The sequence below is a fragment of the Cololabis saira genome, chromosome 10, assembly GCF_033807715.1.
Source record: "Cololabis saira isolate AMF1-May2022 chromosome 10, fColSai1.1, whole genome shotgun sequence".
NCBI lineage: Eukaryota > Metazoa > Chordata > Actinopteri > Beloniformes > Belonidae > Cololabis > Cololabis saira.
Window position 1 is genome coordinate 48,480,812 of NC_084596.1, and position 26,292 is coordinate 48,507,103.

General features: G+C 47.0%; 1 protein-coding gene across 4 annotated transcripts in view; it reads left to right on the top strand.

The window, feature by feature from the left end:
• The window catches only part of impa1 (inositol monophosphatase 1), a 34,267-nt gene extending 22,898 nt beyond the window's left edge, over nt 1–11,369 (top strand). For 2 of the 4 annotated variants that reach the window (XM_061733078.1, XM_061733079.1), the window contains exons 4-9: nt 3,881–3,985; nt 4,099–4,144; nt 10,540–10,648; nt 10,720–10,828; nt 10,903–11,054; nt 11,140–11,369. In XM_061733078.1, the coding sequence (XP_061589062.1) occupies nt 3,881–3,985; nt 4,099–4,144; nt 10,540–10,648; nt 10,720–10,828; nt 10,903–11,054; nt 11,140–11,267 (649 nt within the window). In that variant the 3' untranslated portion in view covers nt 11,268–11,369. Of the gene's footprint in view, nt 1–3,880; nt 3,986–4,098; nt 4,145–10,539; nt 10,649–10,709; nt 10,829–10,902; nt 11,055–11,139 lie in introns of all 4 variants that reach the window. The other 2 variants (XM_061733080.1, XM_061733081.1) reach the window with 2 other exon arrangements.
• The last annotated feature ends 14,923 nt before the right edge of the window (nt 11,370–26,292 follow it).

Genomic DNA, 26,292 nt, shown 5'->3' on the forward strand with positions numbered 1-26,292 from the left:
TTGTTGCTGTTGTTTTATAATTGTGTTGTTGTGCCACAAAGGGGTTGCTGGATGAGTTATTAAAGAGTTATTAATAATTGCAATTATAATACAATTTTTATTAAAACTGTAATTATTAATAATTAATAAATGCGATTACTTATCAAAATGAATTACAAAAATGAATCAGTCAAAACGGGGCACCACCTGACTTATCAGGAAAATAACTGAACAGCAAAATCTGTCTCAAGGTAACTGTTAATCCCTATTTGCCAACCTGTTGCCAGGGGGGGCGTTACAGAATAACAGTGAAGGAAGTGAAGGAATTAGTCCAAGCACAGGGGAAGAAAACTTGCGGGATCTCTCACCAACGGTACCTTTTATTGTTCTGCTGTTTCCCAATCAGGAGAGAGTGTCTGGAGCTGAATCCACCACACTTACTCTAAGATTTTGACAGGGAAACAGGAGCACGAACCACTTCGGTAATGAGGAACAGGTTATGTGTGTCCACTTACACTGGCCCATAACAATATAATACACAAGCGTAACGACCGTTCGGCATGAGAGATCGTCGGCGCGTTACACACAGTAATAAGCAAACAAAAACAGCAAACACACTAAACGCTAAACACTTTAAACTAACTCTGCCCAGACACAAGCCTCTTACTTTGAGATGGCCGGGAGGTTGTCGGCGTCCTGGGATTTTTGGAACTCCTGGTTCGTGTCCCGGTCCACAGGTTGCTGAATTTTATGCTTCCACTGGTGAATTAGTGGCCGCTTTTTCCTCTCTCCCACTGTCTCTCGGAGACTGATGATGCAGCGTTGCTGGCAGCCGAGCTGTCCCCCTTTTCTGGTCCTCGTAGCCTGGGCACATCGTCTCGTTGCGGACGGGTCCCCGTCCTGCTTGTCGAAGCGTCGGAACGTTTGCGGTTCACTCCGTTGTAACGAGTGGGCTTTCACGGGCGCAGCTGCCTGATGTTGATCGGAGATGAGGTGTAGTCCTTACAAAAAGTAAGGACAGTAAACGGTTCCCTTGCGATGAAAAAGGTCGGAGAGAGCGAGATTTGGGAAGCAGTCACTGTCCTTACTTTCCGCACGTGACCTCCATCCTGCCCCTGTTTTTAACACCTGTAAGGGCAATTAACAGCAAGGCCCGCTGGGCTTTGGAGTCATTCCTTAATTTCCTTTGTTTTAAGGCCATGCGGTCAGCTGTAAGAAATTGAGGCTGGTCTCAGAGTGAGGCCTATTATTATTATTGTTATTATTATTATGTATAGTATATCTTATTATTAGTATAGGTATCGGATAGGTGAATGGATGAATGAATGGGATGCCTGGGTCTGGGGCCCTCCGTTGTCGGGCCTGCGTGGGTGTCGCCCTGTTGGGGGGTTCCCTCTTTCCGGGCCCGTTTCCGGTCCCCCCCGCTGCCTCCGCGGCGGGGCGCCCCTCTGGTCTTGGAGGGCCACTTTCATGGGGGCGGGTGCACCTGCCCGGGGCGGCTCTGTCTCTCCGGGCAGGCTGGCCCCCTGCCGGGTGGGGGTCGTTGGCCTGAAGGGTGAGGGCCTCCTGGCCACGTGTCCGGCCCGGACCGGGTGGCTGGGGATTGCCTGGGTCGCGGTCCGTCGCCGCGGGATCCCTGGCTGCTTCTTCCCGCGCTGTGGGGGCCCCACCCGCGGGCCCCCTCGGGGGGGGGGGGGGGGGGGGGCCTCGCAGGCGGTGGGTTGCCTCCCTCCTACTTCTCCCCTCTGTGGGGTTGCTGGTGGCCTGGGTTCCGTGTTCTTCCGTGTCGGCCTCTGGTCTTGCGGGTGGCGGGGTTGCTCCCCCCCCTCCCCCACTATAGATACACTTCAGGTGGAGCTTTGTTTGGTTTATTACACACACACACACACACACACACACACACACACACACACACACACACAGCCACTCAGTCACATACATATACACACACATACACAGCCACACAAACATATACAGTACATACACACACACATAGCCACAAAGACATGTACACACACACGTACGTACGCACACACACACACACACACACACACACACACACACACACGCATGATCATATACATACACGCATAAGATAAGATAAGATAAGAAATCCTTTAATAGTCCCCCAGAGGGGAAATTTCCAGATTACAGCAGCAAAGGGGATGGTGCAAAACACAAGAGGCATCAATATAACACAATAATAATAATAATAATAATAAAAAACACTATAAACAGTATATACAATAATAATAATAAGAAGAAGAAGGAGAATAAAAATAGTAATAAATAAAAAATACTAGTACACAAAAAAAGAAAAACAGATGGATATTTACAGATGTTATTTATGCACGTTGCAGTGAATGATATTGCACATTATTTTCTAGTATGTATATTTATTGTCAGGTTGTTATGGTTGTGGTCTACTGTGAGCAGTGCTGATTGTGTAGTCTCACAGCTGCAGAGAGGAAGGACCTTCTGTAGCGCTCCTTCAGACACCTAGGGTGAAGGAGCCTGTCGCTGAAGGAGCTCTCCAGCGCTCTGATGGTGTCCTTCATGGGGTGGGAGTCCTTCTCCATCATGGATGACAGCTTAGCCATCATCCTCCTCTCTCCCACCACCTGCACTGTGTCCAGAGAGCAGCCCACGACAGAGCCGGCCCTTTTGATGGTTTTGTCCAGCCTCCTTCTGTCTGCAGCTGTGATGTTGCTGCCCCAGCAGACCACTCCGTAAAAAATGGCTGATGCCACCACAGTGTTATAAAATGTTTTCAGGAGTGTTTCCTGCACACCAAAAGCCCTCAGTCTCCTGAGCAGATAGAGTCTGCTCTGGCCTTTTTTATGGAGTGCAGAGGAATTAGTAGTCCAGTCCAGTTTATTGTTGAGGTGAACACCCAGGTACTTATAAGATGTCACCATCTCAATGTCCTTTCCCTGGATGTTCACCGGTGTCGGGGGGGATTTATTACACCTGCGGAAATCCACCACCAGTTCTTTAGTTTTCCCCACACACACATAGACATACACCGGCTTGTTCACCTGCATCCTGGCTCTGTAGTTTTTGGGGTTAGGTAGCGGTAGCGGTAGCGGTAGCTTACCAGACTGCGATCAGATCTCAAGATTTGGGTCGATTGCTGTTCGTGTTTTGTTCGGCTCCGTGCCGGTTTCGTGTTTTGTTTGTGGTTTTTTGTTGCAGATTTCCAGTGCTTGACGTGTGTCTCCGTGTGTTCCTGCTTCCTGGATTGGCAGTGGATGTCGTCACCCCCCCACCCCAAAAAAAAAAAAATAAATAAAAAAAATCACTGGGTTTGTATGTGTATATTTATGTATGTGTATGCATATGTATGCGTATATATGTGTATATATATTAAATATAGTAATAATGCACATATATATACCTTTGGTTTCTACCTTCATGGTATCAATCATTATGTGTGCAGACAAGGTTAAAAAAAAAAAAAAAAAAGAGTGAGGCCTCAGAGCTGGGCCTTAAAGTTGAAATTAAGGTTTCCCATGTTCACATAGGACTATGGCCCAGCAGTGTTTTCTATGTTTTGATTGTTGTATAGCAACCTTGAGTTGAGTTGTTATTATTATTGTTATATAAGTCTCAGGAATCTATTGTGTAAACAGTCTCACTGAAATTGATCAGAATTTAGTCAGTTGAGATCAAGAAAATGAGGATGAAGATTATGGTCTTCCTTCAGAGAATCTCAATTTAAACCAGATTGTACGAGATCAGTTTAACAACAGCATATCTGGTTTTATTGGATTTACCAGATTGATCTGGTTATCAGCCGGCCACTCAGTCAGCTAGGGGTTCTGGTTGTGGATATGGCAAGTTCATATGAAGAAGTAGCATAAGAGGACCAATCACAGTTCTGCCTGTTGATGCATGTCAGGTTCATAGGGGAGGAGTCAGTGGCTGCAGGGGAGTCTTGTATCCTGACTGACGAGCCCACCTGGATCATTGACCCCATTGATGGAACGACCAACTTCGTTCACACGTAAGTCAAGATACTGGACTCTTAATCTTCAGTCCTCAGCTCACCTGCACAGGTGTCTCACACATCTGCACCTGAAAGTGACAAAGTTCACCTGGTGTCTGATTTGTCATCAGGTTTCCGTTCGTCGCAGTTTCTATCGGATTCTCAGTCAACAAACGGGTAAGATGTTTGAGCACCTCTTTTAATATTTGCCCCGACCCTGATGGCTTGCTTAAGCCTGGTGCTTTCAGAGCCCCCTGGTGACTACAGAGAGAGAGAGAGAGAGAGAGAGAGAGAGAGAGAGAGACGATTTTGACTAAGGCTTCCTCATCTGTTTTCACACTGGAGGTGCTCTTGAGAGGCAATGGAAACATTTCCATATTACAATGATGGCAGTTGCAATGTTTTGGAAGTGTAATAAGAGAGATTCTGGAAGTGCAATTGGGATGCCTGGTTGATATCCACAGAATATGTGTAAAAGTTCCCCTGGTGGGTGAAAAACCTTAAGCCACAGTGGCAAAGAAAACTCCCCTTTAGGAGGGAAGAAACTACTACTACTACTACTTACATCTGAGACACACACACCATGAAGCAATTAGGGTTAGGGCCTTGCTCAGGGGCCCATGGTGGTTCATCTTGGTTGTCATTCTGGGTCCTCCAGACCCAAGTCCACCTCTATGGCCATTAGACTACCACCCTCCCTGCCTGGATCAGAACCTGGCTCAAAAGGGGGGACCTTCCTGCTGAAGTCCAGCTGGGCAGAGCATGAAAAGAGACAACAGATACAGAGAAAATGAAAAACAGAGAAAGGAGAGACACAGACACAATGGCTGATTGGTGCACGACAGGCATGACTATATAAACCGATGTAGACAGCAGACACTGAGGTGGTCGGAGGGGGGCTTTGCAGGTCAGGATGTCAGTAGGTGTCCAACAGACATCTATACAGACAAGCAGTGGGATGATCAGAGGATGGCAATGCAGGGCAGCATGCTGCTCCTAAAGCTATGGCCTGCAAACATGTACAGACGAGCAAAGGAGGGGGCAGACCAGCACAACAAACTACAAGAACAATGGAGGACAATTGTGGTGATGAGATAACTTCTAATTAATAACTGAGGGTTAATCTGAAGAAAGGAAAGAGAAGGAGGGGTAAAGGGCACCGCTCAATGGATCATGATGGTGCCCCCCTGCGACGTAGGTCTATAGCAGTTTATCTACCATGAAGCTGTTTGAGAGTGCTTTCACACCTGTGGCCCATTTGTTTTGTTCCCATTCAGGGGCTAAATCGATACAGTTGTGTAGTTTCTCCTTCGTGGGGTTTGTGTTCACAAGGCAAGTGTTAAAGCTGATAACAAATGCCATGCGCGACCCAGCTGCTCTCTGATTGGTCAAATGAACGAGGAAGGAGTTTCCTCTTCGGCACCCCGGGATAAACAACACGCTTTCAGCGCAGACCGCAGCCGCCGGCTTTAGGCTGATTTGTGGTTCCGCGTTACACCAATGCAGAGCCTACGGCGTAGGGTACAATTTAACACGGAACCATAATTCAGGCTTTACCCATTCATTTATATGCGCTCAGCCCAGAGCGGAGCTCAGCGGCGGGCCAGAGGCTGCCTGCCGCAGGGTTTGCGCTGCGCAAACCCTGCCCGAATTGAACATTTTTTAATTTCACCGTGGAACAGCTGAAGAAAGCTGGGACGACATCTCGGAACTTCCAATAGGAGAGAAGGTGGTGGAGGCTGCGCCGACTTTTTTCTCCTTGAACCGCGGCCGCACATACACATGAATGGAGTTGTATTGGTTGCTGTGTCGATTATGTTCTCACTATAAATTTTAAAAAATGAACCGCTTCAGGTCTCGAATGGAATCAGGTGCTTGTTTTGTGCCGTTTCAGAGCGTGATTACTGTGTTCACATATATCAAATGTTCTGATCTTTAGGGGGAAATGCTCCCTGTTCCGGAACAACTGCTCCAAACGGGACAGGTGTGAAAGCTCCCTCAGACTAACTATTATAGTCTTGTTCTATAGCTGCAGCTATGACTACTGACTCTAACACACTAGAGTTTACACCAACTAGAAGTAAACACTAACTATAGGCATTACTAAACAGAATGGTTTTAAGTAATGGTGCCCGATAGCAGAACATCCGCCCTCCAAATATACATTTCAATTCAATTAAGAGGGCAAGTTTGTTTTCCCACAGTTTTTTTTACTTATCCAAAAGGTGGAGAGGTTTGGACACAGCCAGAACATGTGCATTAGGTCTGCTGCTTGGCCTTTACATTAGGGCAGGGATTAAAGTTCTCCGTACTGGGTACGGATTTCCGTCCTGGGGATTTTTTGGGGATATTTTTTTATGAGATCAGCGCAAATCCGACAAAAAATATGAACACCGGGGTGTCTGTAGCGCCGCGGTGACTTGTCGAACGGCGCCCACTGCAGTCAATCAGCTGTTGGCTGTGCACACACAGTAAAGTTCTCCTCTGGTTTTAGATGCACGTAACCTGACACCTAATAACCAGGCATCAGAATCTTCCGCGGAATTCCGCGGATTTTGGTCTCAGCAAAAAACAACGGACTCGAAAACGCGATGCGCCAGGCCAGAAAAGAAAAACATAATATGCAAAAAATAAGCGACGTATCTATCCATTCATTCAGAAATCAAAAATCATTTCCATTTGGGAGCCTCTGTGCGGCGCTGAATATGCAATGCAGTGTTTGCGTGTGCTTCTCATTGAAATGACTGGAGTCAACACGTTGCGGCAGTGAGTGAAGCCTGAATTATGGTTCTGCGTTAAATCGACGCAGAGCCTACGGCTCTACGATCTGGTCACGTTGCAAATGAGCAGAGCCGGCAGGGAAAAAAAGTCAACAGTGCCGCGTGTCCGTGTGTAACCTAAATCTACCATGGCCTCAGTGTTAGGGCTCGGCCAGGTGGGGCTTTATAAATATATGGGCTTTATAAATGTATTAAATATATGAGCGCGGGTCGGCGTGGCGAGGAGCTGCGCGCGGCGACGAGCCGGGCGCGCGCCGGCGGACAGTGGAGTCGCGCTGTGAAGCCTGAATTATGGTTCGGCGTTAAATCGACGCGTAACCTACGCCGTAGGCCTCGGTGTAGGGTACGCGGCGATGCGCGCCGTACGGTGCATGTCGCCGCGTACCCTACGCCGTGTGCGTAGGTGTGACGCAGAACCATAACTCAGCGCTAGACCGCGCATGTCGGTGTGCCGCAATGTAAACACTGCGGAGCTACAAGCCTACGTTGCATTACGAATGTGACGCGCTGTAAGCTTGTATATCTGCTTTTTAATTTCAGATGCTTTGTTCAAAGTTATGTAGCCAGTCTGTAGTGCAGTGCCTCGTTTAGAACCCCCTGTCATTATTAAAAAAAAAAAGATTATTAAAAGATGAACTCTCAGGAATGGATTATAAATTTACGTTTTCAATCGCAACGGGGGGGGTGGGGGGGGGCGGTGTCTGAAAACTTTCCGTCCTGGGATTTTTTTTTGCTTTAATCCCTGCATTAGGGGCATAGTGGACCAGCATTTGGATAGATCTTTGCCAACCTGGCCTTAGTAATGTGAGCTCTATGTACCACTTTCAGTTGGAAAGTGTTTAGCAGACGTAGATGATGTGTGTATTAGATCTAAGATGGAGTGCCATTGATCATCTCTAAAAACTACTCCAAAATCAGAATCCCAGGCCTTCTTTAAGTTTCCAGTGGAGTGTGGGATAATAGATAGATAGATAAGATCATAGATCTGGGCTACCAATCCTCTACGGTCTGATTTCATTTCAAGAATATATTTGATATGTGATTTTGTGGGCTTATTCGAAAACAAGTTAAATGTCTTTTGTACGAAGCTCCTAACCCGTAAGTAACAGAAGTAGTGGTTCTTAGGCAAGTCATAGGTTTGAGATAATTGTGAGAAAGACATAAATATGTCTCTTATATATGTAGATTAAATATCGACTTGATCCCTTTTTATACCACAGACTGAATGCAGGGTCAGTACAAGAGGGAGTGAACATGTCATTTGACTTCATAGGTGAGAGGGAAGATGGCCTCTGTAGCACACATACATGGCAATTTGACAAACATAGCAATAACACTGACACGGTGCATCCACTTATACATGGTATTGCCCAGCCAGCTGGGGTGCTATTTATAGGGACCTATTATGGCATCTAATACCTATTTTAAACAGGCCTTGAATGTCTTAAAAACAAGCTTTTGATTGTTTTTGCTAAATAAACTAGAAATTCAGCCTCTGAGCCATGTCTTTATCATCCCATTCTCTAATCTCATTCTCTATGTGGGATTCTGAGTGGGCGGGGAGGCTATGATAATGAGGCTCTCTTTTGTGCCTCAGAGGCATTCCCAAACCAGCAGATGATGCAAAAAGTTAAAACACTTTCAATAAAACACAGTAAAACATGTGGACCATTTTGCCATTAACATTAAAAGACAACAGTTTATTTAAAAAGTACAGTCTTTGTTGAGCCTTAGTGCACAGGCAGTCAGACTAATTGTCCCATTTAAGTTTGTGATCAAGCACAAGCCCAAGGTTCTTGTGTTCGGTCACAGACTGGATCACTTCTCGGTTGATAAAAGTGGGCTGAAATGAATTTTTCTTCCTGAAATCAATGGTCATTTCCTTTGTCTTTAAGGTGTTGAGGACAAGTTTTGCCCACTCACACCATTTAAGAAAAATTAGAGAGGTACTGAGATTTTGCTTTACGTATGGCTCTCTGATAATCAGGGAGACAGTCCCTTAACATTTCCAGAGACACAGCAGTTTGTCCTTCAGTCTGCGTTCCACCTGCCTGCAACGTTGCCTGAATGGCGAGAGTGGTGTCGTTCAACCAGGAGTCCGCTCTTGGCTTGGCAGATTTTTGCCTAAAAAGGAGTTCAGAATCCCAGGACAGGTGGAGTGGAAGGAGGAAAGAAAAGGATTGGGACAGAAAGGGGAAGCCAAGCCATTCAATGGAAGATACTGAGTCATTAAAAGCAGCAGTAAATGGATCTGCCATGGAGGAAGTGATTATACGATGCTGCTGGGATAGAGCAAGAGATTTGCTGACTGGTTGGGGGACAATCACTTCAAAAATGATGAGGAGACTGCAATTTCATCTCCCTAAGGGGAACTGAATGCCCAAAATGAATAACAATGTCTAATGCGTGCCCAAGATGGTATAAATGAGGGTGCCATTCCAACAAAACTATGCCCGCCTTCTGACAAAACCAACGCCAGTTTCTCAGAAGTAACAGATCAGTTAAGCATCACTCGACATCATCCCTTTTAAAGTCATAAACTTGCAGCTTTTGCAAAAAGAAATTATCCATTTTATGACATTGTTATAAAATGCACAAGTGGTGGCTGTATTCTTACACTGTGTCCTAACTGCATGCGATGCGAGCGTCAGCGACAAAAACAATTCCGTTGCTTTATTTTCTATTGGACTGTCCAAACTGGCTGCGAGCGACGCAGCGCGACACAGTGCGCCGTTTTGAGCTGGACTTTTGTCGGACGCCCAGTTTCTATTTTCTTCCTGTCGCTTGCGTTGAAAGCCGGTTGAAAGCGCTCTAGGAAACAGTCATTTCAATATAAGAACCTCAATAAAGTGGCAGCTGGCTGGAGGGAGATCGCCAGGGAGCTGGAAGGTTCTGATAAGATAATAATAATAATAATAACAATAATAATAATAATAATTAATAATTAATAATAATAGGATAATATTTCTTTCTGACACTTTATTGAGGTTTTTGTAGTGAAATGATAGAAATCATAGAAATAACTTCTCATTTCAACTAACTGGATCAGCCGTTCCTCGTCCATGACTGTTTCCTACAGCGCTTTCAACGCGAGCGGCAGGAAGAAAATTTTAAATATCACAATATCAAGCTTGTTTTCTGTTTAGAAAGTACAAATGTAGGAAGATAACAAGTACTCACCCATCTTTTACTTGTCTCTTTACTCTTTTAGGAGTTATTTTAGGAGTTTCTTTCAGGAGCGCCCGGGCGGGTGGTGCGGTGAGAAAAAGGCTGATTTATGGTTCTGCTTAAAATCGACGGCGTGTACCTGGCGACGCGCCCGTTCTGCGTTGGTGTAACGCAAAACCATAAATCATCCTTTTAAAAAGAAAGTTTCAGCTGTCAATCAAAATAACGTGGGGGCCCATAATGCTTTCAGTGTGGACAGAGAGTGTCTGATGCCACGCAGTGCGACGCGATAGTCGGACGCTCGCATGCAGTTAGGACAGGCTGTAATAAATGCTTATAAATTCATTCCTCAATTTCCAAGTTTAGTCTTATAAAGTGGGGACTTTATAATCAATCAGTTTTTTTTAAATAAATGACTCAAAGTAGCACTTTCAATTTAAATGTACTTTATTTTTGTGAAATGGCTACTTTGATTAAAACAAATATTTTGTTTTCCTAAAATAGTGATTTTGTTCTTGTAATTTAAACTGCATGACCCCCTTGCACTCCACTGTTTAGTTTTCATAATACTTTGTAACAAATACGCTAACAAGATGTAAAACACCACGGTCTCTTATTTGGCAGGTGGAGGTGGGTGTGGTCTACAGCTGTCTGGAGGATAAAATGTTCACGGCCAGGCGGGGGAAGGGAGCGTTCTGTAACGGCGAGGCTCTGCAGGTTTCTGAGCAGACAGGTCAGTGTGAATCGATCAGCAATCAATGACCTCAGTCGAATTGATCAATGACCTTTAACAGTTGCTTTCAGACATTCACCAGGCAATCATTGCAACAGAGTTCGGATCCAACAGAGACCTTAAAGCTGTGGACCACATCTTCTTCAGTCTCAGAAACATCCTGACCCTCCCAGTCCATGGGTAAGGCTTCTACTGCCATGGCAAAGGTCTTGACAGCCAGCGGCCGCATGAGTAACCTCAGGTATTTTGTTCAGGGTGCGTGGGGCTGGCACTGCAGCTGTCAACATGTGTTTGGTGGCATTGGGCTGCGTGGAGGCATATTATGAGATAGGGATCCACGTGTGGGATATCGCCGCAGGGTTGCTGATCGTCTCTGAGGCTGGTGGAGTGCTGATGGACGTGACTGGTAAAGCACTCCCGTGACTTATGGTCTACCTGTGGAGTGTCTAACTGGTACCTGTGTTTTCTATTTACACAGTATTTGTGTCCAGGAGGAGACGTAGACCTGATGTCCCGCAGGATCGTTGCTGCCAACAACAAGACCATTGCAGAGAAGGTCATCGAACAGATTGATCCCTTCACCCCACCCAGAGACGATGCGCCACCCCTGGACAAGTGACCAGAGACGGACCTCGATGGAATGGCCAGAGATGAAGCTCTGCCTCTGCAGCAGTTTGTTTCAGTTGATATAAAGTTTTTCATTAAAACCATCACACATCTGGTTCTGACTGGAACTCTTTTCATTCACAACCTATTGTGATTCTGTTCCTCTTTATTGACTGAATGCTGTGATTCACTTGTTCCACAGGTTTTGAGCTATTGCAACCATTCAGATATCAAAATGTTCAGCTCGTTTACTGCTCTGACTTTTGGTCTTTCCTTAGATATTCCAGAATTTTCAAGGCCCTTGGAATATAATGGTGAGATCTTCAATTCCTTGAAAAACATCTCTTTCAGACCTTATTACTTCAGTATACGTTTAGCTACAGACACCATTCAAACTTTAAACTAGTCACAGGACTCGAAACTATTACCAAATGATTCAGCTTTTTGAAATGTTTTGTAGTTTTTGAAATATTACACTTTAAATTTCATGAAAATTCAGCATTTACAATTGATTTCAGTTGTGGAATGTTCTAGAATGGAGGAATACAGAGCCACGAGTGTCCATAAACCGAAAGTTACAACTGTAACTACTGTTCTATGAGTCCCGGATGACCACCAGGCGGTGCTATAAGCACTGGGTATCTCCACTCGCGCATGCGCATGTCGAGTACAAATAATGTCACGTCACCCGTGACCACTGCATGACCCCCGGAAGGGTTTATCTTCCGGCATCAGCAGGTGATCAGTTCCTAGAATCTTCTCGAGAGAGCACGAGAATTCTGAGTGACCGGAAGTGCGGCCATCCGGAACTCATAGAACCATATTTACAGTTGTAACTTTCTTTCTATTTCGTCTCTTGATGACCACCAGGCGGTGCTGTAAGCACAGCAGAAGGACCTGGGAGCAGAACCACGCCCAACGGTTGGGGAGTGGTGACGTTGATCCTGTAGAATCTGGAGAACGTGTCCGGCGACATCCACGAAGCCGTGGTGCAGATGTCCTCCAGAGGCCCCTCCCCCTTCAGGGCAGCCAAAGAAGCTGAGACGCTTCTGGTCGAGTGGTACATCACCCCCATAAGCAAGGGGCGGCCACTGGCCCTCTACGCATGCTTGATGGCGTCCACCACCCAGTGGGACAGGCGCTGTTTAGAAACAACATGACCTCGGTTACGGCCACCATGGCAGATAAAAAGCTGCTCCGACTGCCGCACTGGCGCGGTAGCATAAGCAGCGATGGCCCATACGGGCCACAAGGGGCTCGGCCCACTCTCTGCAGGCTCGGGGTCGAACCGGGCCAGCTTGATGTGCCAATTAACATGAGTGTGTGGCAGGACTTTGGGCAGGAACGCCGTGTTCGGCCACAACGTAGCCCCTGAGCCATCCGGGTTCCACCTCAGGCAGTACCCGCTGACTGACAGGGCATGTAACTCACCGACTCGCTTTGCTTTGCAATCATCAGGTCTGATTGGGCCGGAGCTTTGGGAGCTGCATGCTGGCCTGCGGTCCCCCCCCCGGTCATCCCGTTGCTGCTTCCATCTGCCTGCTTTGCTGTTGCCGTCCCTGACCCCCAGTCTGGCCCTCGGCAGGAGGGCCCCCCCTTATGAGCCTGGTCCTGCTCAAGGTTTCTTCCTCCTAAAGGGGAGTTTTTCTTGCCACTGTTTGGCTTAAGGTTTTTCTCCCACTAGGGGAGTTTTTACCTGCCATTGTTTATGTAATAATTGCTCAGGGATTTATGTTCTGGGTATGGGTCTCTGAAAAGCGTCTAGAGACAACTTTTGTTTGACGCTTTGTTTGTTGAAGCTATATAAATAAAATTGAATTGAATTGCTGATGTAATGGTGAGGAGAAAAGCTGTCTGGAGTAGAACCCCCAGTGCTGCAGCAGGGGATCCACCGCCCTTGGCCAGTAGGACGGACAACTGCTGAGCCAGAACCAGAATGTTCGCCGGGTCTCTGATCATGGTCATTCTGACCCAGCCGGAGGTAGGGGGCCGGTGTCGGAGCTGCAATTTGTACCCCTGGGTTAAGGTGGAAATCATCTAGGGGTCAGATGAGCCCAGTAACTGAGCTGCTGCTGGGAAAAGCAGCCAACGACCGGCCCCCGCCTCCCGTGGCCTCTGGACATCTCGGGGTGGACGACGGTCGGGATCAACGCCCCGACGCCGCTGGGACGGCCCGCGCTCAGGGGGCGAAAGTCAACAGCAGGTTGTCCAACGGGCCGCTGGGAGCTGAGCCGGCCTCCGTGGGCAGGCGGCTGAGGGCGACGCCCGGGGGCAGACGAAGGGCCTCCCGGTGTACTGGAAACAGGCGCTCTCCTGTGAAGGTGAACCAGTCGCTGCCTGGTCTCAGCCAGGGAAGTGCGGTTCAGAGCCTCCAGAGCAGTTGCCCCAAAACAGCTCCCCCTCACCCTACGAGCAGTCTTCGTCAAAGGTGATTGCGCGAGCCAGACAAGACGGCATGTGTGCGCCAGGGTGGACATCAGCCGCCCCAGCTCCCCCGTCTGGAAGGCAAATACCTGTCGGGATATGTCACACGTCACACGTCACGTGTGGAATCGTCTACCTGAGCATCCTGCAGGGAAGTTGAGAGAGCCAGCAGAAAATGGGAAAGGGCTTTCCCCAGCCGGCCAATGCGGGCCTGTGTCATAGGCCGTACAGATATACCCATCAGTAACCCTACACTGGGTAGAGGGGCACTTGGGATCTGGCTCCAGAGCCTGATCAGGAGCCACTATCAGCGCTGCAATGGGGGGCATGTGGCTGAGACCAGCCACTTCTGCGTCCTCCATCGCCGCCAGAGTGCGGTCATCTGATGTCAGTCTGGAGAGGGCTGTGACATCTCTCCAGCATCAATGCAGCTCCTACAGAAAATCAGACGAAGGTGGAATGGTGAATCCCACCGGAGAAGTATTGCCCCTTTGGAAGACGCCACAGCCACATCCGCACGCGGTGTATCCAGCTGCAAGTGCGCCAGGGCAGTGCGGATAACACTCCCCACGGAAGAATCAGCCGCCCCCCTCCGAGAGCTCCGGGCAGATGAGTGCGAGGAGAGCCCCAAGCCTTGTGAGGCTGGGCCCCCTGAGGATATATTGAACTGGCTCAACAAGGCTGCAATTGAGATGGCGTCCTCAGGCGGCGGTGGCGAACCCAGAACAGACCCTGGCATGGCAGGTTCCACCTGGCCAGCAACAGGCTGCAGGTTATAGAGCAGCGCCTTCATCTGCTCCATGTCGGCGGCCAAGCGATCCACTTTAGGGGAGCGCTGGCTCGTCAACTTCGTCGTTTGGGTGCACTCACAGTTCGGGATGAGGGGAGGCTGGTCGATGGCTTCAGCTGCTCTGGGCCAAGACAAGAGATGCAGAGGTCATGGCCATCCGCCGGAACCAGGGCGGCCATACAACCTGTACAAGACCGCTCCATCACAGCGTCTGGTTCGGTAGAAACCAAGCAACAAAGCTGAAGAGGGCACTCTGCTTTCACCAACAAAGTTGGTTTGTGTTGTTGTGGTTCTCGGGTTGCTTCAAGCAAGAAGAACAAATGTCACAAGCGGGAGAGGGAAGCGGAAACGCTGCCTTCACCAATAATGTAACCATCTCAACAAGAAACCGCAAATGTACAAGTAGGAGAGGGGGAGCGGACACGCCGCCTTCACCAATAATGTAACTTTCTTAACAAGGAAACACAAATGTCACAAGTGGGAGAGGGAAGCAGAACACTGCCTTTCACCAATAATGTAACTCTTAACAACCTCAAACGCGTATCCAATGTTTTTACTCGTGCGCCGCCGAGAACGCGCATGCAGCGTTATTTTTTTAATTTTTTTATTTATTTATTTTTTTCCCTACCTTGTCTGCACGCATATTAATGATTTATACCATGAAGGTAGAAACCAAAGGTATATATATGTGCATTATTACTATATTTAATATATATATATACATATATATACGCATACATATGCATACACATACATAAATATACACATACAAACCCAGTGATTTTCAGCAATCGACCCAAATCTTGAGATCTTTTAAAAAAAAAAAATTTTTATCCCCGATTTTTTACCCATTTTATCACCCAGTGCTCATACCTAAGTAACAGTCCTGGGCATTGCTCTCCTCTGCCAACCCAGGGAGGGCCCTACACTGAGCTCAGGTCTCCTTCTTATCCTGAGGAGTGACGGACCGCTTCTTTTCACCAGACAGGGTGAGGATTCTCTGACCGGACGTAGCGCGTGGAAGGATCACGTTATTCCGGCCAGATCCTCCCCACCCCATCTGGCGCCCGGGTTGGCCAGAGGGGGCATGTGTAGCCCAGGACTGTGTGCATGTTTTTGTGAGGGTAGCTCACATTAGCTACCCAAGGGAACACGGGGAGAACATACAAACTCCACACAGAAAGGCCCTTTCACCAACCCCACCCAGGGTGTGGGCACTGAAGTCATGGGAGAACTAACATGCACTTCAGCGCCCACAGCGTCCCCGGCGGGAATCGAACCCGGCTGCACTACCTGCTGCGCCACCGTGCCCCCTCCAAATCTTGAGATCTGATCGCAGTCTGAGCTAAGCTACCGCTACCGCTACCTAACCCCAAAAACTACAGAGCCAGCATGCAGGTGAACAAGCCGGTGTGTGTGTGTGTGTGTGTGCGCGTGTGTGTGTGTGTGTGTGTGTGTGTGTGTGTGTGTGTGTGTGTGTGTGTGTGTGTGTGTGTGTGTGTGTGTGTGTGTGTGTGTGTGTGTGTGTGTGTGTGTGTGTGTGTGTGTGTGTGTGTGTGTGTGTGTGTGAGTGAGTGTGTGAGAGTGATAAACCAAACAAAGCTCCACCTGAAGTGTATCTATAGTGGGGGAGGGGGGGGAGCAACCCCGCCACCCGCGAGACCAGAGGCCGACACGGAAGAACCCGGAACCCAGGCCACCAGCAACCCCACAGAGGGGAGAAGTAGGAGGGAGGCAACCCACCGCCTGCGAGCCCCCCCCCCCCCCCCCCCCCCCCCCCCCGGCGGCCGAGGGGGCCCACGGGCGGGGCCCCCACAGCGCGGGAAGAAGCAGCCAGGGATCCCGCGGCGGCGGACCGCGACCCAGGCAATCCCCGGCCACCCGGTCCGGGCCGGTCACGTGGCCAGGAGGCCCTCACCCTTCAGGCCAACGACCCCCACCCGGCAGTGGGCCAGCCTGCCCAGAGAGACAGAGCCGCCCCGGCCGCCGACGCGGGCAGGTGCACCTGCCCCCACGAAAGTGGCCCTCCAAGACCAGAGGGGCGCCCCGCCACGGAGGCAGCGGGGGGGACCGGAGACGGGCCCGGAAAGAGGGAACCCCCCAAAAGGGCGACACCCGCGCAGGCCCGACAACGGAGGGCCCCAGACCCAGGCATCCCATTTATTCATCCATTCACCTATCCGATACCTATACTAATAATAAGATATACTATACATAATAATAATACTAATAATAATAATTCATTCATTCATTCATTCATTCATTCATTCATAATAATAATACTAATAATAATAATAACAATAATAATAATAATAATAACCATCTTTGTATAATATAATATTGATAAATTATTAAGTTTTGTTGTCCTGCCAATGGAGGCTCAAATCCTCAATGGCAGCACCCTTCCACAAAGACACACAATCACGCACCGTTTCCCCCTCCCCGGGGGGGTCCAGCACCACCAGAAGGCACCCCAGGCTGCACGGCGAACCCCGCCAGGCCCGGGTATCCCGACCCACCTATCCCAGGCCGGCGAGGGAACGCGGGTGATGTGGGACCCCCTCCCGCCCCTGGTGTTGAGTGCATGTGATTAATGCCATAAAAACAGGGAGGGGGAGGGCCAAGTATCGATTTGACACCGACCCCCCCCCCCCCTCCCGAACTACGTGTCCTTGTCAAATGTATTTATTAAGTGTTGAATGTGCAGTGTCTACTTTTCTGTTAAAACCGTGAGGCGGGGAGTGCTGGGCCATGCGAGACAATGCCCCCCACGACCCGGCATGCAGCGTTATTTGACGTCACATCCGCAGGACAGCGCGGGAAATTCGGGACCGGAATTGCAGCACATTTTGCAGCACACAGCCTGTTCAAGGCAACGGAGAGATACACTAGAGGGCTCATTCTTTTTGGTTTGGAACGCTTCATTTGACATTATTACTAGAAAACTTAAAACGTATACGCATTTATTTCATAAATCCTGTCTCATGCTCCTTTAAAGGGAACCCTGGCTATTAAGACATGTAGGTCTTAAAAGATAAATGTTGGTATCAATTATAACAATGTGATATAAAAAACCTTTTTGATATTTTCGTTTTTATAAAATTTGAAAATATAATTTAACTCGTAGGTCGCCATTGTTGTTTACACCGCAATGCACTCTGGGCAGTGACGTCACACGGTGGCACCTGCTGGCCCCCGTCCACTGTTTTGACTGTTCAACCAGATAATCCAGACGCTAAACATGTCATCTGTTCAGCCGTTTCAATTTGAACCCGAGCACAGGGTCGAGGAGGAGGACAACATTGACAACCCATCTCAAAACGAGCCAAATGAAGACCAAGAAAGACGGGATGATGCGAGAGTTGGACAAAATCAATGGTGTCTGTGCAGCAACTGCATCTCGATGCCAACAGAAAAAGAGAGCGTTTGCTGTCAAGAGCTCGTGTTTTTGTCAGCAGCTGTTCACGGTAAACTATTGTGTGATAAAACGTATTCCAATATCAATAATTTTGGAGATTATTAGCATCCACTGCTGTCCTATGCTTTATAAATCATTAGGACAGTGGCGCCGCCAGGATTCAATTTCGTAATAGGCATAGAAACAGTCCGTCCACTGCTCTATACGGCTAATTTCAGTCTCACTCGGCCTGAATATTACACTATCCATTAGGTAGAGCAGGGGTTCTTAACCTTTCTGACCTTGGGGCCCAATTTTTTCAGTACAGAGTGGCCCGGGGCCCATTAAATATAAACACTGTATAGCAGGGGTATTCAACTTTAAGAGGTCCATTTAGAGAAAATTTACTCAAGCGAAGGTCCAGAACATCATAATATATATATATATATATATATATATATATATATATATATATATATATATATATATATTTATATATATATATATATATATATGTATGTATGTATGTATGTATGTATGTATATATGTATATATGTATATATGTATATATGTATATATGTATATATGTATATATGTATATATGTATATATGTATGTGTGTATGTGTGTATGTATGTGTGTGTGTGTGTGTGTGTGTGTGTGTGTGTGTGTGTGTGTGTGTGTATATTCAAGTAGCCTCATAGTTGTATCAACATCTGCATCTGACTGTTATATTAAAAAAGTACATATTTGCCAATTAACATGTTTAACTTGAATTGAACATATTTTTTTCTCTTAAAAATAAAGTAGATATTATTTTATTTTTCAAATGCTATCTTATTTTATTTCTCTACCAGCAGTTTGAATTTCCCCTTTTCTTTTTTAATTGTCTCAACACATTTTTATACTAAATTAATATAAACACATCTTAACAATTTAAGGTTCAGGTTCAGGTTCTCATATGCATGTGGAGGTGCTCATTGATGAACCTGGAACGATATTTAGTTTTAATTATGTTCACTGTGGAGAAAGCTGCTTCACAGCTGTATCTGGACCCAAACATGGGTGTTTTAAGATGGTCAGTTTATTTTCTGTGACTTCAGTTCAGACTTGAGTGGATATGTTTGATGAAAAACTTTGTGTTTTGTTTCAGTGGCGTTTCACTTTCGCACTTTGAACGCCACGGTCTCTGAACGTATGAGACACTGGTTTTGTCCCAGTGGGAAGACTGAACAGGATGAATTTGTCCATTCCGGGTTGCATATTTAAAAATACAGCGAGGACAAAACTTAGTTTGATTTTACTTTGAGTTATTTACATTAATAAGTTGTCAGGACTCAGTGTGTCGGGTTCATCGGAGCCTGATCAGCTGCGACGGGCACAGCCCGCACCACAGCTCTCTGGTCGCGCTGCAGCAGTTACTTTCCGATGCTTTTTCGAAAGCCCGAACAGTCCAGTCCAGCAGACACGATAGCCCACGCATCTACATCTACCATCCTTCAGCAGTAACGACGGAGCCGCCGCCCGAGCGGCAGCCTCAGCCGACCTCCCCGGCCACGGGGACGCGCCGGGATAAATGATGACGCCGCGCTCGCTCGCTTGCTCTGGGCGCAGACCCAAGTAATCGATCCCTAATCCTGTCGGATCTAAACCTACTCTGTGCAAAATGAAGGATTTTCTCTGTAAAGACACACCATTTCTCTTACTATTACACGTACAGCTAGCTGAGTGTCTTCTTCTCCTCATTTGGTTGGGAGTTGCTATGCAGTCCCGCGGCCCCCGCGGCCCACACGTACAAAACTGAATTTCTTTTGGCGGCCCACTGGATGGCGCTCGCGGCCCAAGTGTGGGCCGCGGCCCTATGGTTAAGAATCACTGAGGTAGAGGATATGTTGGTTGGCTATTCAGAGTTCAATAAGTATTTCAAAGATCTTTTTTCCTCAAACAAAACTTTGCAGTGACAAATGGGATAACGTGCGCACGGCGCACTACAGATATGGTGACAGTATTATGCGCAGCTCAACACAGATGCAAACATAAACATTATGGTGTCAACGCATCAGAAACACAGATGAAAACACAGCTAAACATTAAGGTGACGGCGCACCAGAAACACAGATGAAAACACAGCTAAACAGGTGACGGTGCACCTAGAAAAAAAAAAAAAAAAAAGTACAGCGCCATAAAGCATGAACTATAAAAACATCATAAAAGCACCATAAAACTCAAATAGGCTAACCGACCACACGTTTCAACTAGCAGATAGCCGATGCTACAATAAAAATCCCAGCCAGATGTGGCTCCACCAAAATGATCAGAATAGTCATTAAATTAAATAATGATGTTCTTGCCTATTTGAAGCGGTCTGCGCCTCCCGTTTCGTCAAACTCCCGGGCCATTCGCCTCTTGTCTATCATCAAACGGTGGACCCAGCACGTACCAAAAATTAATCTTTCAAAAGAAATTGTACGCACAGTGCGTACAGGATTCCGGCTGGCGGCGCCGCTGCATTATATACAGTTTAATGCACTGATAAGATGTGAACGACATTGATCATTTTTGCAGATCTCCCGTGCATCACAGAACTTTGATCCAGTTTGCCTGAACCGAGACGTCTTATGGGCTCCCTCGTCAGCCTCCACGGCCGGGAGAGTGCTGCTCATGTAGCTGAGCCAATATTTTGTTTATTTTATTTTTTATTTTTTTAATGAACATTCTCAAAATCTGGGTGCAATATTGTTGTGTATATATTTTTTTAACCGTAATTCGGTATAGTTCCCTGTCACCTGTAGCATAGGGGGGCCTTAATTAGAGGTGCACCCAAATATTCAGGAGTGACGTAAGCACAGACTCCCGCCAGAACTCCTGAAGCTGTTACAATGGTAAGACGTATGTGTCGGTCTTCTTTGTTTTATGCAAGCTAGCTTGCTTTAAAGTGATTTGTTTTGTTTTAAACTGTAAAAAATACGACTGCTAACTTACCTTGAGTCTGTTAAATGGTAAAACGGCCATTATATGTGTGAAAATACGTCGGGAAATCCGCCTCATTTACATATCCTTTCACTGACTTCAGGAGACACAGAGAGCTGCTGCTCTGTGTGCCTGTGCTGACTGTCCCCTGTGCTGCTGTTCTTAGGTGCGTTATGTTTTTTTTTTCATGTGTTTAATGTTCTGTGTATTTTAAAGGACTGCATCTGTTAGTAGCTTGACAGAAAATATTTTATTTGGAAGTGGATTTTTATTTTTTCTTCTGGAAAACTGTTTTATTTGAGAATTAGACATATTTTATTGCAGTGGATATCAGGTTTACTGATTGTTTCAATTGTAACTGCTCCTATGTGCAGCCACTGTACAGGTATACATTTTAGTATACACACTTTTTGTTTATATTAATATGTTTCTGTTTATTTGAGCATACTTAAATAATTTGTTAATTAAAGCAGAACTCCTGAAGCTGTTACAATGGAGACACAGAGAGCTGCTGCTCCGTGTGCCTGTGCTGACTGTCCCCTGTGCTGCTGTTCTTAGAAATAAATTTGCAGATCCTGACTTCCTGGTGCCTGGTGTCTTCCTGCTTCTGTGAGCAACCATCTTAAAGTCGCTACACTCATCTATGTTTTAGATACCTGTCCCAGTTAAACTAACGCGGCTTATCTTCCCAGAGCCACCGGTCTACGTCATCGCCCCCAGAATCCATTGCGCAGGGAAAACATGGCGCCTCCCGCAGGTCAAAATATGTGATAAACATTGTAGATTTTTAAAGCAATTAGATTATTTTATGTGTTTCTAACAACATATTTTAGTATAAAAGAACAATTGTGGCTAATTAGGGACTACAAGTCTTAATAACCAGGGTTCCTTTTAAGTGTTTCAGATCATCAAACAAATTTAAATATTAAACACAAAATGCAGATTTTAAAGAGCAGATTACAAGTTGGAGACCCTTGTGAATCAATGTGTAGGAAAATAATGTAGGAACTGAATTTTCATTGAAATACGCATAAATATATACTACAGTGACCTCCAGAGTTGTTTTTGTGGGAGTATTTTATTTCCACATTTGAAAAAGCTGAACTGGATAATTCCAATTACAAAATCTTTCAGCTGTGATGCACCATCTCTCAAGGTTCCTTTGGGATATACTCACAAACATAATCATGGAATCTCAGCAGACGAAGTAATTTCTACCACAGAATGACAGAACTGTAAAATATAGACCGCAATGTTCATACTTTGAATGGTGCTCACGCCACATTGCATGGACAGTGCTAACTGCTGTTCTGTGCCTGAGCTAGAGTCCACAACCCATTATAATTGCTTGGCCTGATATCAACAGTTGCATGTTCTGTACTCACCTGCTACAAGTTAAGTAAAGTACCAAACAGAAGATCCCTTGTCGTGTGATTTGATTTCCACCCACGCATCCCGACGAAGCAGCTTAGCTTCCACACAGAGAGCCACAAGGCGACAATATAACAAATTCAGACTTCTATGGCTTCTGAATCAGTGTTTTCTCCAAAACTTCCAGGCTGGTTTAGAGGGTATAGACACGTATAGGGTCTGAGAGCCTCCTGACTAATGGAACGGGGCCTATTTTGTGTCTTTTTTTTGCATAGTTCACTAACTCTTCTAGCTAGGAGTCTGATTTTTTATATGTTGTTTGGTGGCATCCCCTGAACAGACAGACGTTAGTTTGGTGCAGATCGGACCAGTACTTTTCGATGGGCCGGGCTTTGAAACTTCACCTTTTCCAATATTTGAACGGACGCCGTTGCCACAACATTTGACAAAACCAAGTAAAACTTGATTGGGTTTGCAAAGTCTCAACTCTGTGAACCCTCTGCAACGCCAACTAGCTCTGTGGAAGTTGTACAGCCACGGGACCAAGAAATCCTAGCAAAGGGCCTTCTCCATTGCAACATAGTCAAAAATCAGCCTCCCAGCTCAAAGCGTTAGTGAATTATTCAAAAAAACACACAAAAAAGGCCAGAAAAAGGCACAACACCCGAAATGCAACACACGCAGTGACCTTTTACACTTCCGAAGGTCACACATATCTGAAACTCGGCACAGTGGATGAGAGTCACCTCCTGATACAGAGTCTAGAATTTCAGCTTCCTAGCTCAAAGCGTTAGTGAACTGTGCAAAAAAAAGACGAAATAGGCCTCATAGGCAAACCTATATAATACCTATACAATACATAACAAACCTCCTGTGCCTACTGAGCATTAATGACATGTCATAATTGAAGGAGAACTAATTAAAACGGATGTCCTTAATATGAACCTATTGTATTATTGAATTATCAAGGACACTTTCGTGTTTTTGTGTTTAGAAATGTAAAAGATATTAAAAGAAAACCATAACATAATGAGGAAAATACTGTGGCGAACAAGTCGTGCCCAGAGCGTGTCTCGAACCACAGTCTCCCAGACCACAGTCAACTGCATTAACCAGTCAGCCAAATGCTGATGTGTTGCCCAGGCGGGCAAGGCCTTATCTTATCTGTTGTCGTTACACTATGTTCCAAAAAGTATTGTTTTTAATGGACAAGATCCAGCATTTTACGTTGAATTCTATTGTTCAGGTTTTAAAATTCTAGCTAAATACTGTTGAGGAATTTATCAAACCAGTTCAGAAGTCCGCTTTGTGGGGTGAGAGATTTAATTCAGCCGGCGGTCAGCAGACCTACACAGACACAGTGTCTTGGTCGGTGGGCTGACCTCGAGTGATTTTGTAACAAGCTTTTTATACAAGAACAAACGGCAGGAATAACAAGTCAGTGAGAGACAGTCAAAGGTGTGATCTATCAACAGGAAATCCTTATATGGTTTTGTCTCTGCGGGGGCTGGAAGTCCGATCCACTCCCCCGGTGCCTGTTCTCAGCAGGGATGCAAGACGCAGGAACTTGTGTGAGACAATAGGCCACAGACGAAAATCACCCCATGGGGTGCTCTAGTGTTCCAAGTCTGTTTGAGGCAACTTCCAAGGTGTGATAGGAAGTTGAAGCTACTTAAAAGGTGTTGAGTCCAGTTCAAAGCCCTGCAGGAGGTAGGACTGGGGCAACCTGCCCCTGCAGGGGGGCCAAGCTGTCATCAATACATAAAAAAGGGAGGTGAGATGTGGGCTTCATCACAAAACTTCTGTGCCTACTGAGCATTAATAACATGGGTTTAGCCATAGAAAGGGGCGATAACAACCTCCTGCGCCTACTAATAGGTAGAGTAAGGCCCTACTGGCCCATATCTATGGGATGATTGTTATCATTTTGTCCTTCAGTCAATGGTATGACAGCAGTCAAATCAGGTGAATAATGAAAGGAGTCACTCAAAAAACTATATAGACTGCCCCCTTCAATTTTCTGACGTTTTCAATAGCTTGCCTTAAAGGTATAGTTTGCAATCCTATTCAAAAACATTTATTGTTATACTGGGTGAAATGGTCCTTCCATCCTGAGAGTAGCCAGTGAATAATGTGTTCAGAAAAAGGAAAGAAAAAAATCCGACCTCTCTGAAAGCTTTAATCCTGTAAAAACTCTAACCAATCTGTTATTTGCGCACCGAATGGCACGGATTGGTCCTGGACCAGAGGCTTGGCAGGGGGGAAAGAACCAATAAGATGCCTTCATTTTAAGCTTTCATGAATATTTCATGAAATGTGTAACGTTAGCCAACTTTTTTTTTTTTTTTCAAGATGGCGCCGCAGTAGTGACGACACGTTTGCAGCAGCTCCGTCGACTCGTCTGTATATTGTCTTGTTTTGTATGTTTTTTTTGGACTATTTTTTTCTCAGTCCTGTGTTTTCTGTGAAAACGTGTGCTTTCTTTTTCTACCGGAAAAACAGTGAAGCTGGCCCTTTTATTTTTCCTATTCTTCACCTGGTTCATCACCCCAGCAACCACCGAAACAGGAAGTAAACGTTCCACCAACTACAGCGGGACGACGTCAGCGGGGTCTGGAGGAACCTGAACACCATCTCAGGACGTAACAACTCCAGACCTGCGCTGGACAGGGATCAGGAGTGGGTGAATGACCTGAACCGGTTCTTCAACCGGTTTGAACAACCATCCACTCCTCCCCCCACCCACCCAGCCCTGCTGCAACTTCCCCCGACTGGAGCCTCTTCTGCTCCAAGGACTCTCACCTCAACCCCGCCCCCTGCTACTCCCCCTCCACAACCCCCCAGCCCACTCTCAACTCCCCCAATCCCCCCTCCCTGCAACCCCGCCCAGCCCACCCACCACCCCCCCGCCCAGGTGGAGAGAGGACTGGCCAGGCTCAAGGTGAGGAAAGCAACGGGTCCAGATGGCATCACTTCGTGGCTGCTCAGATCCTGCTCCAGGCAACTGTGCAGGATCGTGGAGCAAATGTTCAACCTGAGCCTGAGGCTGCACAAGGTACCACAGCTGTGGAAGACGTCCTGCGTGGTACCGGTGCCCAAGTCATCTCGCCCCAGCGACTTCAACCACTACCGGCCGGTGGCCCTAACATCCCACCTGGCAAAGACTCTGGAGAGGCTGGTCCTCCACCACCTGGAGAGGCTGGTCCTCTACCACCTGGAGAGGCTGGTCCTCTACCACCTGGAGAGGCTGGTCCTCCACCACCTGGAGAGGCTGGTCCTCCACTACCTAGAAAGGCTGGTCCTCCACCACCTGCGCCCCCTGGTGAGCTCCACCGCCGACCCCCTGCAGTTCGCCTACCGGCCGAGCATCGGGGTTGAGGACGCAGTCATCTTCCTCATGCAGAGATCCCTGGGCCAACTGGAGCGGGCTTGAAGCACTGTGAGGATCATGTTTTATGATTTCTCCAGTGCCTTCAACACCATCCAGCCAGAACTGCTGGGGGACAAACTGGACCATGCTGGAGTCTGCCAGCCGCTGACATCATGGGTCCTGGACTTCCTCACAAACAGGCCACAGTTTGTGAGGACAGGAGGCCGTGTGTCTGACACGGTGGTCTGCAGCCCGGGAGCTCCACAGGGGACCGTCCTGGCCCCCCTCCTCTTCAACATCTACACGGCCGACTTCACCCACCACACAACAACCTGCCACCTCCAGAAGTTCTCGGACGACTCTGCCATCGTTGGCCTCATTAACAACGGAGATGAGACGGAGTACCGAGAACTGAACCCCAGATTTGTGGACTGGTGCCAGCGGAACCGCTTCCAGATTAACTCTGGAAAAACGAAGGAGCTGGTAGCGGACTTCCACCGGCGCAAAGTCCCCCCCTAGCCGGTGAACATCCAGGGAACGGACATAGAGATAGTGGACTCTTACAAGTACCTGGGTGTTCACCTGAACAATAAACTGGACTGGACTGTTAACACCAGGGGCGTTTCTTGGGACTGAGAACATTGGGGGCTGAGCCCAGACCCTTATAGGGAGGCCTATGGGATCCAACTGGGGAAAAAGCTCAATGCTTTCTTGAGC